Genomic DNA, 22,027 nt, shown 5'->3' on the forward strand with positions numbered 1-22,027 from the left:
CATTTGTGACCTTCCCTCTCTTAGAAATGGGATGGTGGGAAGGTGGTGGCTTTCAGTCCCGTTCTACAGTATGGAACAGAAAAAATCCTATTTCTCTAAAACGACTGCAGCACCATCAACAACCTCAGTGATATTAATGCTTTTGGAATAATGCTGCAGTCATTGTGAGTAAGGAGACTGCAGCATTCTTATCTCCCAAGAAGACTTCTCTTTGATGCCCGGAGGGGGAACTGAACTAGAGACATTTGCGTGAGGCAGAGCAGTTGTACTGACTTTATGTGGGCTCCACTTCTCTTCATTTTAAAAGGTTTTCATTTTACTGTAGAAGCAAAATGAAAACAGTAATATTTTTGAATAGTTAACAATACCAATATTTGAATGGAATAATGATCTAAAGCTTACTACACTTTATTTTGATCTCCTGATGGCATAGCCAAAAAAATACACTGGTTTCCATTTCTGAAGTTAAAGCATACAGAGCAAGCATACTCTTGTATTTAAACATCATGTGTTTAAAATCAGTGATAGGTTACCTGTCCTTTTTTCATCCAAATGAACAGAGAATGCTACTACTTTCCTACTCCTGTTCCTTCTTACTGCTCTGACTGTTCAGCTAGGTAGCAATGTCTGGATAAACCCACAAGCCAGCTCTGAAAAACTAAGTGTAAGAAAGTGCTGGATACATTTTGACTATGTTACTACTCACAATGGAGGACTTTCTCTTTTCCCAATTAAAAAATAATTCAGAACAAACAGCCGTTATGTTAGTATTGGTATCTGTAAATTAGGGGTTTAGTCATAGTGATACTGAAAATTAAATTGGTTTTTGACCCAATACTAACTGTGCAACAGTTCCTAATCTAGAAAGACAGCAAAGAATTTCAGAACTGGAATGGAAACATTTGTTTGGAGGATAAATGCTACTATTAATAATAGGACTAAAGACCCGTAACCACATAATCCAGATATTCCTGGATGGTATAATTCACCAGTTACCGAAACAATAGAGCATCATGTAGACCAACCAGCTTATTTTTTGATTCTTACAGGGAAAAGATAGACCAACAACAGTATACAATGATTATAGGAGAACACAAAGGAAACATGCGTGAACAGTGTTGTTGCAAATGTTGTAAACACCATACTGGTTTAAATAAACAGAAGAACGGTCTGCAAAGCATGTTAATGAACTCTTCTGCTATATTTCACTCTGATAGATCTAACCTATTGAAGGTCTATAAAAAACACATGCAGAGAACTGGAAAACTCTTCCCCTGTTCCTCCAAAAAATTCAGGTTTGTAGTTGAAAGACTCAGACAATAGCATACAGGTTTTAAATATGCAAAACTCTAAGAGCTTAAAGAAAATATGCTATCACCCATAGCGCACAGATTAAGCTTCAGAAAGCAAATTTCATCTTAGACATAAAGAGCTCTCCATAGTAAGCAAGTACAGTGAAGCACCAGAAGAAACTGGTTGTAAAACCTGACTAGTTTTAGAACCTGCATCACCAAAGGTTTTTTAAATTTCACCTATCTTTAAAAAGTAGGTTATGGTATTGATGCTCTTGCAGGGAAAGGGAACAGGTTGAATGTCTTTTTGAACTCCCACTGATTTCACAATTATTATTTTAGATTCCATTTCAATAAATAGTATGGACCTTCAATATAAATAGCTGAAGAAACAAAACCCGTCCTGTAATTAAGGTTCTGTATTTTGAAGAGCCAAGTGTAGAAAACACATGTGAACTAGAAGCGAAATCTCAAGGTTCTGAATGAGAGAAGACATGAATTCTTTCAAACTATGGCGGAAAACACATTTATATCTTAAACCTCCAGCCATTGAAAAATCTTCCTTTTTATAGAATAGTACTCCAAGATGAGTAACAACCTAAAGCCGCTATTAAGAATAAACAGAATCTACACAGAAGAACAACTGCTCTTTAAAAACGCAGGAAAAATGGCAATAAAAGTTAGAATTGCCTAAAGTCCATGCAATTTAGGCTTTGAAAAACAACATCCCAAAATAAAGCAAAAAACCTCCCCAAACCAAAATCAAAACAACAGTAAATAAGTGGTTTAGTCACATAAAAAGCAAAGAGGAGACTGAAAACACTGAAGATGAGCAAAACCTGAATTAAAACTTTGCCACTCTTTTTGATAAAAGCAATGATGCTGATCACAGGTCAAGGACAGAATGGCTTGTGAATGATGGCATGGAAACAAATTTTTTTTGCTTCCGTGGAAGAATAAAAATGAGCTTCATGTTATGAAGGGGAGTTCATCAAACTTCCACTTCACAGCTACAAGAAAATTGGAATATAAAAATCCTTTCAATCCTACATAGTTTTAAATTAAGTATATCGAATCAGTAACATATATTACTAGAAAACAGAACTCTGGTATCTATAAAATAAAAAGGTGACCCAAACAGCCATAGGTAATTATCCTCAAGTTCTGCCTGCATTTTAGAGCAACAGAAAGATGACTTCCTCCCAAAAGATATCTGAAAAATGGGACAAAATTGTACATAGGTTTACCAGACTCACCTAGTTAGTCTCTTTGAAGAGAACCAATTTTCAAAGGAAAACTAGCAGATCTAATTTATCTGGCCTTAACACCTGCTGCACTACCAAGACTGAAATCACTGGCTGGCTGAAGATTATACAGTAACTTTCAAATAGCTAAGAAAAAGATAAAAATACACCATACAGAAAGGCAAACTGTCCAAGAGAACAACAGAAGGTCCTAGCAAAGTTCTTACAATTCCTTGAGAATTACTCTGGCAACTAATTTTATTGAACTCTCTCCAATTAGCGGTGAGGGTCCAAGAAACATTTCCTGATTAATGCAGAAGGTAGGAAATTGTGTGAATGCAGAAGCCACCATACTATTTTTCAGAGATAATTCGTTAACCTTGAAGACCAAAATTACAAATGAGATTAAGGAGTCAAAAATGACTGAAACCAAGGAAATTAAAGTAAAACAAAATGCCATGAACCCGAGATATGAACTCATGGTTCCAAAATGACAGGAGAGACACACCCCCCCCCCACCCCCCCCAAACCTCAAGATTTCTATTATTAATTAACTACAAGTTAATGATATGATACAGCTATGAACAGGGCATAGGTGACTTAAGAAAGCATCAGCAGAGGTACTTCCAGCAAATGTACAGATCCAGTGTACAAGACACTGGATAGATATCACCTAAAAACCCATGTAATTTCTAGTTTCTCATACTCAAAGATTAATTCAACCTAGAAAAGCCTGCACAGAAAGGTGCTAAGAGAAAGGATCATGCGGCAGAGAGCAATTTTTCCTAAAGAAAGCTGAGAGCTTCTCTGCCTTAGCTTAAAACAAAATAGAGATGTTACTACTGTTTCCACAAGCATAGTGGAGAACATCAGGGAAGGGAAATAAATAAACATTCCATGAATGGACACAAACCACCCACAAAGAAGTTAGAATGGGAAATTATAGTGAATTTTCAGCTGTCATAGAATGAGAGTCTGAAACACATCTTGAACACCAGTGGAAGGGCAAGAACCACCCACAGGTTTCAAAATGAAGTGCCATAAACTTGCAGTCCTTAAAGATGTGGTGGTCTGCAGCAGCAGTGGATTGGATGTGATCACCCATGCAGCCTCTCCTCCTCTTATGTCCTTGTATTAGGCAAGAGATCTACACACAAAGTACTTCGGTTTCAGCTAGCAGTAGCATCCACCATATAGCATTCCTTCAGTACACCTGCACAGTTGTAGTTGACTGAGATGGCTATACAGCATGACCTTCTCTGATGTACAAAGTCATTCTGAAGTGCAAGCATCAGAGTGAGGTCACTGTCTTAGAGGGATTAGGAAAGGAAACGAGAACCTCTGAAAGAGGAAACATTAAGTACAACAGGCCAAAACCAGACTGTTGGCTTATTTGAGCACTTTTTAGCTAAGAGGTTACTCTATTTTGATTTTCATCTAAGGCTTATCAAAATAACACTTAGAAAGATTGAGTTTTGTTTAGTCTCTTTCCAACACCCAGCAACGCAGCTGGTGACCCAGGGCAGGGGTGAGGAAGACTGTCAGAGCAGAGCAGTTATCAGAGTAGTAGTCTCCAGCGGTAGCACCTTTTCTTCACAAGCACCACCAGAACCACCCAGAGGATGCGGTGGAAATGCTCTCGGTGGACAACACGCTTCAATAGTGGGACCCAAACGTGGCTTTATTCAGAATTCCATGTTGGCCAAACATTAGCCCAGAAATACTCTTCTGTCAGCTCGAAAATCACTTAGCTGCACAAAACCCGTGGATCCATTACAGCTTAGAAATGTTTTAGTTCAGAAATGCTATGGTAATTGGAAGAACAGGAGAAAAAAAATATCTTCCTAACATGAGCTTAATCTGTATATTTAAGAGAACTTTGTAGACAAATTAGCATTACTGCTTTTCTTGTGCCATTATTTTCTCCCTAATAAAAAGTGTCTCTTCGATATTAATAGTTGAACATAAGTTTTAATTGGCTTTCCTTTTAGATACTGCATACATATGTTTTAATTAATCTATTTACTGAAGAAGCTGACGTGTCCTTCAAACTTCAAGCAAAGAGATATCTCTAATGGTGTAACATGCAAGAAAAGCACTTTTTTCCAAAGTGCAGTTGCTTCAAAAGAAGAAAGGAGACATATACTATGTTCTTAAATTTGTTAACTCCAACACAACACATTCCTCTTACAGGGGATTCCTAAATTCCTACTTTCTTCTATTTTCTGTTTTAGATTACAGCCTCATAGTTCAGATTTGAAGAGTACAAATGCATAGGTCTGGTTTCTAGCGTGTAAGTTGCTATTAAACTATAGCTAATTAATTAAAAAGTCAAACTTACCTTTATCATCTTCAGGAATCACTTTATCCATCGCGTAGTCCACATCAAAAATGTACCGGTAAAAGCAGAGCTGAGTGTACAGGGCCTTATCGGAATACTGCAATGTAAGAAGACAGTAGTTAAAAACCCAACTGAAAAGTGCATCTCTTGCACCCACTTCTAAGTCCACTATCAAATGGTGAGTCTTTCTGTTTTTTTCTAACAGTTTATATGTTCCATTCACATCAGATTTTGGAAATATTATTATTATGCTGCAAAATCTCTTTACTACACTCTTCTCTCAATTTACACCAAGCATTTATACAAATCATACTAAACTTACCCATTCTTAGAGAGACATAAATTGCATTTATCCATTCTTATAGACACACGTATCACAATGGTGCTTTAGCAACAAAATGAAAGTCATAAGAATGATGGGACAAAGGAATAACTTTTGTGCTTTAGTATACTGTACAATGCAATGATCTCAAAAAAAAAAAGAATTAACGTATATTTTTGATGAATACAGGTGTTTGGCTGTATTCCCTCCCTTCCCACAGACACACACCTGTGGTTACATAAATCGTGAACATGCCATTCAACTAAGAACAGGTGCATATATACCTTTACAGCTATGCCATCACCTTGCTCTACACATCTGTGAAGGCTACTGCATGCTAGTAATGACACATCTAGTTCAAAGATCTGCAGGTGTGTACATGTGGAATAAGATGTTCAATTAAATGCTCTGAATGTCAGTGATGTCAAGCCTCTGTGCTACTCCTCTCATTCAAAAGTACATGCCTGTATGCGTTCATACCGCTGTCACCGTCCTGTGCAGTAGAAGATGGCTCGAATAGACACAAGATACATCTTGCTCACACTACAACTAAACCCTTTCAAGTTAATCTTGAACTCTTGTTCAGTAAAACCACATTCCAGTCCCTGCTGCTTAAGATACTGGAATTCAAATATTGGCCAACAGTGGTATGAAAAGTTTTGCATTACAAAAATCCTAATTAAGAATGCGATAACCGTAACAGCGTCAAATGCAGAAGCAGTGTCTGTTTTAATACACTTAGTGCACATGTGGATCTGTATGAACTCTTGAAGATTTTCTTGATGAGCTACAAAACCAATGAAGAATGTGGTTAGACCAACGTAAAACTGCAACTCAGTATACCACAAGGAACAATCCTGAAAATACAGTGGAAGAGCAACTGGTAAACTATTTCTGCTTATTGGAATTCTGCTTTAACTTAGCTTCTCACTCTTCTACCCTATCAAGCCATGTTTTGTTACTAAATTCAGCTAATTTTACACTTCTTCTGACATGTTATAAAGTATCTATAACTATTAAGGAACTCATGTTGAGACATTTGACAACCGTTACTACTGCTTAGTTATTTTTTGTATATTTTAACAGTATACTTTTTTCCAGTTCATGTGAACCTATTTTAAAAAAAGACACACAGAAGCTTATTTTATTCCTTATTAGCTATTCTACGATATGCATCATCATTATACTATTATACACCAGTTATTTTTAGTAAATCCTGATTACTGCTTCCTGAAGAAGAAAAAAGGAGGACGACAGCGATTAAGTTATTTGTTTAGTTTTTTAGATTCAGCTGTAATTGCTGGTACACATCTCCCTGACTGCACACATGAAGCAGGTTGAATAGAACACTGAAATTACCTCCTTCATAATAGTTTGTTTTGATAATGTATTGTGTGTCGAGATGATGAGAAACAGTTGCTGTCAATTTGATTAGCCATTATATTTTTATGTTAATTGCCATTATTGGGTCCATTCTGTTTAGTGTCACCATAGAAGCCATACAATGTTAGCATAAATAACAAATTGGAGTAAATTAGGAAGATATATTTTTGCCAATTCATTTTAATTGCCCCTCAGTCCTTCCGTCGGTTAACGCAGCTGTTGACCCATAATAAGCGCTAGGTCAATATAGCTGCTTGTCAATTCAGAAATGCAAAGTGCTGTGTTGCTGGTAATGGATATACAACAACCTTTGCCAGCCAACTGAAGCAAACGAATGACAACCCACATGAAAGAATAAAGCATCAGCTATAGAGTTTAGTGACCTGATATTAGCAGGCAGGCTAATTGAAAGTCACTGCTTAAATGGATAAAGAAAATACAAAAATCAGTATGTAAAAATGTATACATGCACACATAGACAGATATATATGCATACACACAAATTTTTTTTTACTGATAATGTGCTAGTATCTCCTCTTCAGCTTCCTGCTAAATCTTACAATTAGCAATTGGTGGAAAACAAAAGGGTTTGAAGATTTTCATGCAATTAAGTATGAATATTGTGGCATACTGAAGAATCCAAGGAAGAGGTAACTTAATTTAAAAGGACTTTAGGAATTACTTATATCATCACTTCTTATATTTCCTTAATTTCTGATAACCTGTAGGTTTAAAAAAAGGGAAAAAAGCCCAATCCCTAAAACTTCAAACCCAAGTAATATTTTACTTTTAACGGTGAATTTTTTGTGTAAAGAAAACCTGACACCCCTAAAATCACGGTAAGAACTTGGGCTACGTTTGTATAATCATTCATGCATTCCTTCTTCCCATGAAAGACTGAATGGTGAGCACATGAAAAAACCCCTCTGCTTATTTGTTCCATGATGTTTTTATTTCTTGATTTCATTAAGAACTGACTTCAGCAGATAAGTCTGCTTCTTTGACAGCTTCCATGCAACCAAACTTTTTTTTTTTTAAATTACATTTAAAACAGCAAAAAACAGATGAAGGAACTAAAGGTATACGGTTTGCATCCAGCGCAGTTATTCGCTCCTTTAACAGAAAAAATAAGCTTCTAATAAGAAAAAACAGATGTAATGAAGAAATTAATTGTGCTTGGCCAACAAAATATTGATTTAAAGAAATTTAGGTTTAATATGATTGCAGAACTGTTTCCTGTAGCATCAGGAGGCCAACTGCAAATCTCCAACCTGCCTTCCCAAGAAGAATTTAAGATTACACAGATTATGTAATAGGAAACTGATGGCGTCTTCTTAACAGAACTGGTGAATTAGAAACACTGGAAAAGCAAATTTTCCCATGCCTAAGAACAAAACTAGGGTACAGAATGCTCAGTCATTAAAAGAAAAGCAACTCGCTTAGCTACCACGCACACCGGGGAACGCTCACTGGGGCATACATTAGGAAAGGAGACTTCACAGGCACAAGGCATTTGTATTTCGGGCGTCCCTGAAGGTCAGCTGTATCTCCACACGTGCCCAAGTCCACCCTGCTTGACTGCATCGACTAACTTAGCATCTGTCATGTCCCTACAGCTGCTGATGTTTGAACAAGACGCTGGACTGAAGGGTAGCAGCATCTCTTCTCCTGTCTCACAAATGCCTAAAAACTCAGGTCCGGAGCAAGGTGCCTTGGTGTGCTCACTCCACCTCTCTCTGGCCCAGCAAACTGTGATGCATTTTTTCCACATCAAAATGAAATTTCACATGGAGAATGATCCCAACTCTCTCGCTCCGTAACAGCGTAGTCAGTGGGCAAGGGCTTTTTCCAGAAGAAGCAGACACAGGTTTGCAACCCTTCTGGCAAGACCAGAGAATTGAACTTGGTTTTCTTAATCTTTCACAGAGAGAAGGGAAAATTTGCCAGTGTCCACCTTTCCTCCTCTTTTTTAGAAATACCAAAGCTCAAATCTCTGAAAGTAAGGGGACCTAGAAAGATTTAACCACTGGCAACCATCTTCCTACCCTAAACACAGTGCCTGAGGAGAACTTAAGATGCATTACCTCTCACTAGCTTTTCTGTTATGGAAGAAAGGTTGGTGGCAGCTGCATTTAGGTATTGAAATTAGAAGCCCCCTCCCTCAGTGCTGGCTCTTTTAGATGGCATCCCAAGGAACTTCCGTCGAGATGCCTCACTCTCCTCCATCCTATTAAGAGGGTGCCTGAGTGAGCCACTAACACACCAACCTTTAAAATCCATTCAGTAGCTAAGGGCAGCATGGTGACCTAGAGAATCCAGGTAAGAAAGGTCTGAGGAAAGGAAAAAGGGAAAAATAAACAGAAGAAAAAGATGATAGAGATTCACAGCAGCAAGGTAGCAGAAGACTGAACTTGTGATTCTAGTTCTGATGTTTTACTCGCCTAGGTACAGTGCTATTCTACTAATAGCACCTTTTAAGCAGCATGGAAAACCTCCGTAACTTGACAGTGTACATTTGAACAGGCCAGAAAACTAAACGCCCCTACTTAGATTAATTTTCTTTGAACTGCTGTGAATTCCTGTATTAACCAAAGTAAGATGTGATGCTTTTTAGATTACTCATATTCCTCTACATTAGATTGAAGTCTTTTATTTACTCTTTGGTATCTCCCAAATTCCTATACTTCTCTATAGTCCCACCACACTCATGACCCTTTAATTCTTTTCTGCATTCTCATTTTTTTTCTGCCCTTTTGCTTTGTTCTGCACCTGACTCACCCATTTCTTCCAGCCCTCTCTGTGGTGGTCTTATTTTGTATTCATTGTCATTTACTGTTTTACGTTGTGTCAGCTATGGTTTTATGGATAACAAAGGCAACAAGAAATTAAAAAAAACACAAAAAACTCCCCCTTCTAGTTTGCTAACTCTGTTAGACTGCTTTGCAAAGGAAATAATTTCCACAGGCTACAAAAGTTATTTGTATTACTTCAATTAATTATAATACAAAACAGTGGCACCACTTCATTAATCAGCTGCTTGAGAGTTACTTTTGTGAAAAGCCTTTTTGGTAATTTGATTAGAATGAACAGTGGCTCTTAGTACTGTGATATGATTCAGTATGTCCATCAAACAAATACTTTAGAACTAGTTCTTAATACTTTAAAAACAGGAAAGAAAGAGAAGGAAATAGAAAAGAAGTCTCTTGGCAGAAAAATGTGTCTCAGAGACTCTTTCAAGGCTTCGATGTAACGGAGCAAAGCATACAGGAAATACTTCAGTGCTTTGAGAGGCATTTCCTCCCCTCCCCCCTTAGAAAGATGCAGTAATTAAAACCTAATTATTATCTTCATTTTAAACAAAACCTAAAGTGAATAGCAATTAATAACAACATACTAATGAGCATCTGCTGTGATGAAATTGAATATGAATGTGCTGCAAATTTCGGGTAATTTATTTTTCGGGGAAGTGCCACTGGTCTCAATCTACTGCTGGAAGATTGTATAGACTGTACACATTTTCCATCATGTCTCTTATGTGCAGCAATTTCTATTTTCAAAAAGAGGGCATGGCTCAGCTTTGTGGATGTTTATATATCCAAATGCTATCCACGCTACAACGATTTCAAGGCAATACACTGAAGTGTAAGACTGTGTTTTACACACCTCACGCATTCTTTTGTAAAACCAGGGCAGTTGCATCGCATCAGGTTCACACAGCCTCTATGCACCATCAGATTCTGAAGGCAGACACCTGCACAAAAAGAGCTTGCGAAGCGTGAATTAATGTTACACTAAATACTTGTAACGTGCGTACCCCTCGCCCTGTAGCAATGCTGATGTGTACTGAAGTCTGGTCTTCTCGTGCATCACAAAACCTAGTTAAAACACAGAGCTGGTCTGTGTCCAACAGGCTGAAATAAACGCTGCACCTAAAATAACTACTTCCCATAAAACAAAAAAAGGTGAAATACAAGTGCATCTAAATTGCAGCCTTTATGCTTTAGCATACAATCAGTTGTTGAAAACTTACACCCAATTCCATTAAAAACATGAGATGGTTGGTAACCACCTTTCCTGACATTGGTTATAAACTAAATGGGGAGGTGTGTGGGCAAGGTGTGGGGGGGTGTGTGGTTTCCTTCTTAACCCTCCAAACTGTCCACCCCCTCAATCAATACTGGTTTTTTTCAGTGATTATGACTCAGAGTCTACTGAAGAAGCAAAAGGAAACTGAAACAGATGTGGCAGTATTCGGATATGATGAAACTTCCCCTAGTATTTATGTTAACATGGACTGTATGATGAAAGAAGATGTTCTTCCAGATACATGCAGGGGTCAATAGAAAAAAAAAAAACAAACCCACAGCAGAAGACTGGATATTCTTGTACATTATTAGATTTATTTTTTTTTCCCATTAAGTAACTGAAATGACAAGAACTTCTGCTGGTTTAAGTCCTGTTTACCAACCAGTGAGAACATTACAGAGGATCTAATTATAAAAACCAACTCTGGGCTGCAATGCCAGCAAAAGAACAGAAAAGTGGTTGAGGAACTGGGTGAAGAACAGATGACAACACCTGCTGACAAGGGGCACCACACTGAATCAAGGGGTTAACAGAACACCTCCAGGGTGGATCCTGACAATACTATTACTAAACATTCTCATGAAGAAACCCTGGAGAAAAGCTAGCTGGCTATTAAGAAGATTTAGCAGGCATGAAAATAGCAAAATAGAAAAGGAAGGAAATTTAATAAGCAAAATACTTCTGGCCATAACAAAGAGGCTGAATGAATTATCTAAAACTGGGGAGAGTCCCAAGCTGAAACTGTTCTGCTTTGAGGATTCATAAGATGATGCCTCAAGGCATATGGCACAGACACAAGATGAACAGCAAGTGCCAGCAGACCAGGCAGTTACTTACCTATAGAGCTCTGAAGAAATGGAGGGATGAAGCTGTTGGACCACTACTAGTGGTGGATCACCTCTACTTAAAGCTGGCAGTGTAAGCAAAGACATGAAATAAGCCCTGTTTCCCCTTCCTTGGAGATATGTTGGTTTTTTAAACAAAAAGACTGAGTGTCATCTGTGCTTAACAGTTTCTCATTTTAATGGTATGTATGCAACCCTCTCCCCTGCTCCTGCTCTTGTGTGTTCTCTACCGCTTATCCGAGCATGTGGTAAACTAAATTCAACTCACTAATCCAGCAAAAATTACTCACCTCTTTTCTAAGGTGGCAGAAAGCTAACTCCGCAAGATCTAACTGCCTCCCCGTGTGGTCAACAGCTGGCACAAGGTGAAACAGCAAACTGCATGGTAGCTGATGTGAGCAAGCCAAACTAGCTACTGCTAGCAAAGGAAGACAGTATGTTCCCCTGCGTTTAGTTTTGGGTTCGAGCTCTGCCTTGTACCCAGTACTCAAGCTCATCTGAGCAGCACAGTAAGACCTGGTAGTGAGAACACAAGTCTTAACTAAGAATCACTCTTTTCTGGGGTGGGGGAATCACCTGCGTCACACCCACTTAGTATACACATGCCATTGTGAAGTGTTCTTTACTCTGAAATTTTCAGCATCAAGATGTTTATGACTAATTTTTGATATTACTAATATTTAATACAAGTATACAAGAGACAAGCACATAAAACTTGTGACTGAGTCTTGAACAAGACCAGACACTATCTGCTCTGAGGTATCTTTTTTCTAAGAACATTGTAACAGCAATCAATGACTAATTTTACAGAAATTAGCTCTAAAGATGTTACATATATGTGTGTGCACATGTGTATATGTATCTGTGTCTATGAACTGCACATATGTATCTCTGCACATATATATGAACACAGACATTTTAATAAAAATACAATAGCAAACAATAAATATAAATTAAAAGTTTTAAAATAAAAATATTAATATTTTCTACAAATATTATTCCAGATTCTAAGAAAAGTCCAGAACCAGCCCTCAAAATGACTAATGAAATTAATAAATACCTGGTCTTCATACAGAAAGTTTACTGAATTGATAAACAGGATCAAATGTGGTGGTTATCTCCCACACTAGGACATGTCATCAAGGTAGTCCCTTTGGTCAGTTCTTCCCTGCTAAACAGAACAGGGCTGACTAGTAAACTCAAGCGCTGAACTGTTACTGTCCACATTACTAAATTTTTAACGTTTGCTGACTGAGTTTTAGGCCGTGACAATTGACTACGACAGCGATGGGGCATGGCTTAGGAGATGCTGTGCCCGGACCGTTCGTACTGGCCATACAGTTCTGACTGCGCTTCAGCAGTCCCCAGCTCTGCCCCAACAGGCTTTGGACCCACACGCATCCCCCTGTAACGAGCACGCAACACGCTATCAGCTTCAAGCTGCTACACAGCCCTCGTTATTTTAAAGCCTCTGAACCTACGAAACGTACAAAATGGCCAATCGCTGTCTTATGCGTACAAACACCTGTAATCTTAGGTTTCTGGTCAAAGGAAACTATACTTGACACTGGTACTGACAGTGCAATAGGAGAAAGACCTACAAGACTTGGTTTTATTCAAATAATTCAAGACTTTGCATTCTAAATCAGGTGAACAAATATACTTTAAAAAATTAATTTCATCTGTAATTTGCCTCATGGATCTGGAGAGGCTCTAGCGTACTCATGTTATTCCTCTGAAAGCAGTATCACTGTATAACTGAAGAATTTGCAGGCTAATCTCCCTGGAGCCTGAAGATCCATCCTACACTGATGTACTTTAGGATAGGGATTGCACAAAATTTCTCAAAACTATCATCTGCAGCAGAAAGGTTAACATTTGAGGATTTTCACATCAAACCAAACCAATGAGCTTTACTAGACAGCTGATGAAAGATAGATATTACTCTGGAACCAGACTCACTCAGCAGCACAAACAAGCAAAACTACAAAATTGTATCTGCCCAAATGCATTGAACATTACTCCGGAGAAGCACCAGCATGATCCCAAAATCAACTGTATTTTAAGAGTCTCCGATCAAGAATATTTTCACCCTTCAAATAAATTGCTGCTTGAAATAAGCAGCATATAGATATGTTACTAAAACACATCCCCTCCCTGGTGTACAAGACAAATCTAATTTAAAAAAAAAAAAAAAGAAAAAAAAGAAAAGAAAAATCCATGTTTACATTTTTAAGAAAAACCCAAGCACTTTCAAAGTCACTCACTCATTTCCGGATTTCTGGAATTATCTGACCCTTGACAACCTGGGGTAAGAAGCAGTTAGCAAGAAAAGGTTTGGTGAACCAACATTATAATTGAAAAACACCTCTGTAAAGCAAAGCTGTCATTCTGCTCTGGAGATAAAGTACCATGGCCAAGTATTCCCCATCCATCTTAAGTGTTACAGAACAAGCTAGTACAGCTCCAGAGCTCTGTCTCATTCTAGAGAACTGATGGTCCTTCTCATTGAATGAAGAGCACGCATAGGAGTTAACTATAGGTCATCTGTTTATTCAAAACAGAAGAACTAAGCACATCCATGGGAACTCTCATCATGGAACAGAACTCTTTCACCTTTCAAGTAATTTCATGCATTTCCATAAGAAAGTCTAAGATCATGATGTTCTTTCTAACAAACAAAATTTGAAATCTGCATACAAAACCTCTACCCTTACTCATGGAGAAACACTCCTCATGGAGAATGCCAGTCATACCCTATTTCTCAGGACCCACATTTCTCACAACTGGAAACCAAATAAATCAAGCGGGGCCCAATCAAGAAGAATATATGAAACCACCTTACAAGGAGTAAATTCTGCCTGCAGGGAAAGAATCCACATAAGGCAATTCTCAGACCAAAACCACAAATCAGCCATGCATCAGCTGCAGTCCTATTTCATGGCAAAGATGGAGAGAAGACATTACTACACACCTGAGACTATTCAAGGTCTCTTAGAGGCCTCTGCAGACTAGGTATAAGGCTGCTTTTTCACCATGTCATGCAATCTGCTGACATGTTCAAGAATGGTTGTGTATTGCCAAGGATGAGCAAAAGGTTATTCCTAATTATCTTATCTGAGGCACATTTTGAGTCTTCTGTCTGCTTGTGAAGGATGCCATTTCCGATGTTCAGATGCAGGATGCTATGGATAACAATGGAAAAAGCTAATAGAACAAGTCCTGTTCTCAAAGTCTAGACAAGGTAACAAGGTACAGGTAACAAGTTTCAATTTGGAAGTAAGATATTTCTGTTTACATAAATGATTTTAATCTAGGTCTGTATTTGCAACCTTGATTCTAATTTACTTTTTTAGAAATAAAATCTTTTCTCACCGATTGATAAACTTTACCCAAACATTTGGCACTTGTCAGCTATCCAGAAGCATACACTATAAAAGTGCAATCTGTGTAAGCAACTTGGCTTATACATATTTATTTAAATTACAATTTTGTTAAGAAATGGGTAACGTTGCATTTCTTTTCTGCAAAATAATTTACTAATATTTGTGAAAGCCTTTTTTAACTGAATCTTGATTATCATTCAAGAAGCACAAGTACAGCATTTAAAAACTGGTGTATTAGTAAATAAACAACACTATAAATAGGCTAGATACACAAGAAAAGAAGCTTATCTAAATATGTTTTAGATGTAAAAGCATGCATGTGAAAACAACAAAAAAGTATCCTTTACAGAGAGGGAACTAAACATACTGCTTTGGATTACCATATTCCCGTTTCTCAAGTCTTCAGGACTCATTCCCTCAATTCTAGGTTTTAGCAAGAGTAAAAAGTTTGAAAAGGTAGGTTTCTGCCTTCAACTCCTAGTTTTGCAGTTTTTAATGAGCTGTTCTTTGAGCTCAAGTAGTTAAGTAATCTGAAGCAAGGAATATATCTGCTGCAGAGGACACTATTTTGCCTAAAGCAAATTTGGCATTTCAGTAAATTCTAAAGGACTTGGAGTCAATGTTCCTTCTCATTGATCTTGATTTTTCTTAAAAGTTAAGACAATAAGGAAATTAGGCTGAGATATGAAAATGCTTCAGCTACTCATCATGCGCCCAGAAACATTTTACTATTAGAAGATCAGAATTGTTAGATTGACTTAAGTCCCCATCTCTATGGTACCAACGATATAAACAAACAACTCCTGAAACTTCTCAGACTATGCAAGACCAACTGGAAAGGCAAACAGACTTTCAATACAGTTTATTTAACTTGCTTAACTTACTCTGGAGCCAGCATGTAGACAGGTGACTCTTCTGTTAAATAAGACCTTCCTCTGTTTTGGTTAGATGAGCTGTGCCCAACAGGTGATAGTGGCACCCATCTACCTGTAGCAGTGCACATGATCAGATTTATCAATGCAAGTCTTGATCTCATGTCTCTGAAGCAGTGCTCTCAGACTTTAATAGAATGGCTCTCTACTAAATGCTAAAGAGAAGTCATGTTATGCAGATGACAAAGCAAAGGAAAGCACCTTTTCTGTGGGTGGCACTGAAATGTTAAGATCAGTTGTGTACAAAGGCACATCTCAATGACTTAGAAGGCAACTTTATCTACTACCCTAGGATTGAAATCAATGGCAGCACTTTAGGTACCAGACACAACTCCAATAGCTTCTTATGCTGCCATCTGCTCCTTCCACAAATAGTTAATGTTAGGCAGGATTTATGCCCCTATGGGCGAAACATAGGTTATTTTCAGTCTCCTTCTCCATAACTCAAAATGGATTCTTCAGCACCACAAGTGGCACTGGCATCAGTACGTACGCTATAATTTTGATGCATTTTATTTTTTAATGCCATCTTCTCTACATACATCTTTGGTACTGTCTACCAGTCTAACAATGGTCTGGGTGACAGAGGTTTCACCAGATGATGCATGTTTAAAACTGATTTAATGGTGTCAATTTTGTAGACTGCTTTGAAAAAAACCCAGAGATTCTGTCCTACATCCTGCAACTGGCAAGTACCAACAGGAAGAGAGAAAGACACCAATCCCGAGATTATCCACAAAGAAAAGGAATTAGTCCACCTAAGAACAGGCACAGATTAAAAACTTTAGGTTTTGATTTTGTCAGCTGCTCTGATGAGCGAGGTCACAGTGTGTGTGTATGCTCCAGGAGAAAAGTGTAGGTCAATGCCCTCCCCCACAGTGAATTTTCATTCAAGAGGTGCTGAATAAAGTTCAGAAAAAAGTATACAACAGTCTGGAGGATTATTCTGAAGACCCTCAAAAACTTCAAAAATTGTTCAAGCAAGTTATGGCTGAGCTACTGAAAAAACTTAGTAACATGTGAGAAAGTAAACACACCAATTAAAAAATGATCCTCTAATAACATGATGTGAATGACCTAAATCACTTATTCATTTTCATGGGACACCCCAAAACATGCAACTAAACTGTAATGAATTTAATAGGTGTGACAGAGACAGCTCTGTAGCTCAGTAACTGTAATCTATGTAGTCCTTTTATTGTCATAGTTTATTGTTTCTAGTATGGATACGAGGGACTATGTGTTATTTCCCACAGGTGCTTCCCACATAACACAGTTTAAAAATAAGAAAACCAGAAATGTCCATCACCGTGATTTACTGTAACTAGACCCTCATAATATGAGCAGTAGAACTTTCTGTATGTAGTTCATTAATGTTAACGATTCTGTGCATAATAATCACAGCTCTGAAAATGATCAAGTGGTGACTTGACATGGGGTAGGGATGCAGCACAAGTGTGAAGCTGCCATTTTTCCAGTTTCCCTGCTTATTATTTGAATGGTGTCTTCTTGTTTCTCACAAGTGTGAGGAGTCCAAGCTGATTATTACTGAGTTATCATCACACAAATTAAACTATCAGGTTATTATTAAAATTCCTCTTTGCACTGTCAGTTATCCTAACCACAGATATTTAGACAAAGGCCATTTATTAGACATAAATTTTAAACAAAACGTATGAAAAATGGATACTTCCAAGCAAGGCATCCCCACTAAATGAAAACTGCTTGTCTGCAAACTGTTAAACCCCCCCCCCTTGTATTTTTAAGAATACAGACTGCCTTAAACAATCACCTTCAATGGATTAAATCTTAATGTTTCCACACTGAAAGAGATTGGTGACAAACAGTAACTGATTTCTCTAATGGAAAACCCTCTCAAAGTGATTATTTTTACATGTAGCTGAAAGAAATATTGGTTTAAATAAAAATATGTTCCTTGCTCCTGGAGAAAAGCAAAAAGTGTTGAACCATGGTACAAACCTATGCAATAAGTAGCTATGATTGAAAGAGCTCCAATTACAAAGTAAGCAAAATGGTGACTGGAGTATTTTTCATCATGGAGAGTATATTCTGGTAAGTTATGGCTCTGACAGAGATGAGAGAAACCCTGGACACCAAGGACTCTGCTGAACCCGGGTGAAGTGTGAAATGGTACACACTCACAAAAGTGGCAAAAAGTGATCTTTCCATAGTTCCATTCTCTAACAGAAAAGGAACTGTTGGTATTTAAGCATTAGGCAAGGACAGAAAAGACCTGTTTTCCACCTCTGTTTCTGCAAAGAGCTGCACACCATTAGGTGAATCTCTAGGCCTTCTGGCAACTTCAGCTCCCCTTCTGTAACGTTAGGGCATCTGCAAACAGAGTTGGGTGTTAATAAAAAATTACTAAAGCAGTGAGGCACTAGATACTCTAGCATCATCTATTTAAAAAAGAAAAAAGCAAAGTTTTCTAAAGATTAGCCCTTCCCTCCAGGGCTAGAATTAAGTTTGGGTTTTTTTGCCTTGGGCATATGCATCTGCCTGGGCAGAACTATCCGGTTGTATTAAGAGTTTTGAGTTTTCACATTCAACAAGTGAAGAAACCGCAAATTTAACCTTTCAGACTTTACAACAAACTCTTAAAAATAATACAGACAGACAAACTGCCTGCTGCTTCTTTGCCCTAGCACCAAAACACTAAAGCAGATCAGGTATTTCTTTAAAAATTAAATTTCTTATTTTACCAAATACAATGGAAAAGGCAAAAAGTAATTTGTGAGGTTCCAAACGGGCAAAGCAAGAGATCTTGTGACAACAGGTCTTCCAGAGAAAGTCTGTAGGAAGCTCAGCAGCAGTGTCAGCAAGCCTCACAGGAAAACCATGCATCTACTTTGCCACATTTCTGAGTCAATTCTGGAGGGTAAGCTGAAAAAGAAATGTGGTATGGTTATTAATAGCATGAATACCTCCAAGTGCAAGGGATATTTTGTCTCTAGGACAAAAGAAAAGCAGCTGGTTGTGACAAGAACACATGGAACACCCCTGTGAAAAACCTTCCTTAACAGCAATCTGCTGGTCAGAGCAACATTTTGTTCATTTCATGGTTTTAATAAACTCCTTTTTTAAAGAATTTTCTCACTTTTGTCTCAGAGTAGTAGTCTAACGATTTATAAATAGTAGCTAACCATTGGAAATATACTTAACTTCTCAGTAGCATTGAAAATTTTCTTGAGAAGTTCAACAAGCCTGATATGAAATTTGATCACATGCTTCAAACACTGGACTCTGTGTCCCCCAAGGGGAGTTAAAATCTGTAATCAATGAATGTAACATTTACTGTTCAGAACTTGAGATGCCTTAATGAGAAGGACAATGATACAGGACAAACCTTCTTACCATAAACAAATAATCCTAAGGGTTAAGAAGCCAGAAACATCTCCCCCCTTTCTACTGATGAGGCAGAATGTATGGGTACTGCAGTCTAAACCTACACAAACATTCAAGCCATGTACTCATGTATATGTTTCAGAGGTGGGAATCCATTTAGCAGATAAATTGAGAAAGAAGAGAGCATGGCCTCTGAGTGTAGAAAAGCAAGGAGCTTCCTCACAAGACTTCCTCCCCTCTTCTGTATGCCAGCGACTGCAGCGACAGCACCGCCATAGAAAGACAACCCACAATAACAGGGAAGAGGGGAACAGCGAATTTCTGTAACGGGACAGACATCTCAGAAACTTTTCAGCTAGAACTAGTGACATTTGAACTTGAATTTCAGCCAGATGGTTCCTGATTATGGTGCAATGCTTGTAAAAACAGTTGATCAAACTGGACAGGTCAGATAAAACTGTGCTATTGCTCTCAAAAATACTAGTTTCCATTCAAAGAGGTGAACTTCACCAGATATAACACTCCTATAGAAGGATCTGATGTCTACTAAAATTCTAGTCAAAAGGAAAAAACTGTAGACTTTGTCATGTACTGCTAATACTGCCATTAGGATAAATATCACCACCATTTACCTACACACCCATAAAAAGTAGCCCAATCACAACAGAATGTATGTTAATTTTTCTAGTAACTTACTTAATTGCAAAGACTCACTTCTCCTCCTCCTCTAAATAACTCATCTGTGCTCACAACCTCTGCTAACTGCATTTCATCCTCTTCCTGAGGAACCACATTATTTTTCATCAGATACCAAATAGAGCCATCTTGAAACTGCACAGTGATGTTCTCTGCATCAAGCCTCTTCTTGAATACACAACTTTAGATGCCAGCCAAATCCACCTCATAAAGGAATAAAAGCAGAGAAGCTTCTTAGTGGGTTGATGCTGTAGCAAGGACCCACTAGTATACTTGCATTACTGCCATCACAGTACTCCAGTAGAAAGCAAGTCCTTTGAACAACAGTGGATTAAGAGATACTGGTAATCGGATTTCTCAAAAATCTAACAAGATATAAGCAGTTTTGGCCACTCCACCCTCAAATGCATCTATAACCCTTCCCCCGTGAAAAAAAAAAGTCCCTCATGTAGACTGTATAAAAAGCTTGTTGGAAGCTAAACACAATAAATCTTATGGGGAACATAAATCATGAATAATTAAGACATTTAATTTATTAAGCTAGTAAAGTTGTATTTCTGGGATTTAAAAGACAGCAAACACAAAAGAGCAACCTGAAATTTTGAACCAGGGAAAGTACTCATACATACATACAATAAAAATGTCAATCATGCAATCTTAAATAAGACTGGAAAAAAATGACCTTACCCTTTACAGTATCATGCAGCACCCCAGTGCCCAAATTATAGGGAATAAAAAGATGAACAAGGAAGAGGACATTCTATCTGAGTAGAGAAAGAACGGACTGCCCAGAGCAGCTGGTCTCAGAGGATTTAGTAACAATATTTAGAAAAAGTAATAGGAAAAATGTAGCTCTTAAAAGTTTCTGGCCTAGGAAAAGTTGGATTGGCTAATTAGCCATCTTTATAAGCTAGACAGGACAACAAAAGCACCTAATGAAATGTACTTACTGCAAATACAATGACAATAATGATTGTTATTGTTTTCTACTCTTGTAACTTTTTTCCTTAAAAAATATGATTTTAACATTGTTATTCTTGAATCTTATATAATTAAAAAACTCAGTCTGATTCCACACAGCAAGGCGGCTGATTTCCACAGGTATGGCAACCCTGACACACAAATACAAGCCTCCTCATGTAGAGGCCAGGTCTGCAACACAGATCAAGGTAGCTAAGAGTGCGCTTGAATCAAAGGCTACCAAGGGAATTCAGAAATACTACTGTTTGCCTTCTGCTCTCCACCAGGAAACTGTTTAGGGTTTTTCATCTTCCTGATAAATCCAAGACTCTTGCTAGTAAGGGCGCATACATGCCAAGTTCAATACAGCCAAATAGAGCCAGCTGGGAAAGTTTAGTACTTCCCTCATTCTTACAGCTTTTACAAAAGACATGTTTTTCTTCATTGTCTTTTCATTACAACCTTTCATCTTTTATTCACCAAATTTATATATCCCACTCAATTTTATCTTCACTCCACTGTATAAGTCTGCAGTGGAAATTGTCTGTTGAAAGGGTGTCGATCTTTAATACGTTATTTCTTCACAAGGCTTCAAGATTATATTATCTACGTTAGCTCATCAATAACTTTTTGTAAGGTGATGCACTAGTTGTGTGCAGTAAAAAACCTGTCAATTCTCTTGTTAAGGTTTACACAAGTACAAGAGAACACTACAAGTTCAAAATTATTTTGAAAAACTTTGGGGGAGGTGTAGATTTAAAAAAAATATTTGTATAGCCAGCAATGAATAACCTTGTACATATAATACAGCTAACCAGAGGAGCTGTCTAAAGCAGAAAATTCATTTTTATCATAGCTAGCTCACTGTTTGGAGCTTCTATATACTTCTGCAATTGGGATGAGGAATGAGGCTGAAAGAGGAATGAGGCTGAAAGCTGACTGGAAGACATAAATTAGGTTAGATAACAACAACCTTGTGTGGCAGCAGGAAAGCAGCCAAACCTCACACTATTTATTATCCATGCCAATAGACTGTTTTGTTAGGTGAGGATTTTTGAGTGGTTTTCAGCAAGGGGAAGAGCATGCTAGCCTTCCCGTCCTTATCATGCAGTACTCCTCTCTACCATGCGCTAGCTGGAACCTCTGAGCTGTCTCAACAAGACCATCCATGCAA

The 22,027-nt window shown here is 37.9% G+C and overlaps 1 protein-coding gene across 2 annotated transcripts in view; it reads right to left on the reverse strand.

Annotated features, from left to right (window-relative positions):
* Window positions 1–22,027, reverse strand: part of POLA1 (DNA polymerase alpha 1, catalytic subunit) — a 200,871-nt gene that overhangs the window by 38,469 nt on the left and 140,375 nt on the right. For both annotated transcript variants that reach the window (XM_049835189.1, XM_049835190.1), the window contains one exon: window positions 4,878–4,974. In XM_049835189.1, the coding sequence (XP_049691146.1) occupies window positions 4,878–4,974 (97 nt within the window). The remainder of the gene's footprint in view (window positions 1–4,877; window positions 4,975–22,027) is intronic.

Source organism: Accipiter gentilis, chromosome 32 (assembly GCF_929443795.1).
Source record: "Accipiter gentilis chromosome 32, bAccGen1.1, whole genome shotgun sequence".
Classification (NCBI taxonomy): Eukaryota; Metazoa; Chordata; class Aves; order Accipitriformes; family Accipitridae; genus Astur; species Astur gentilis.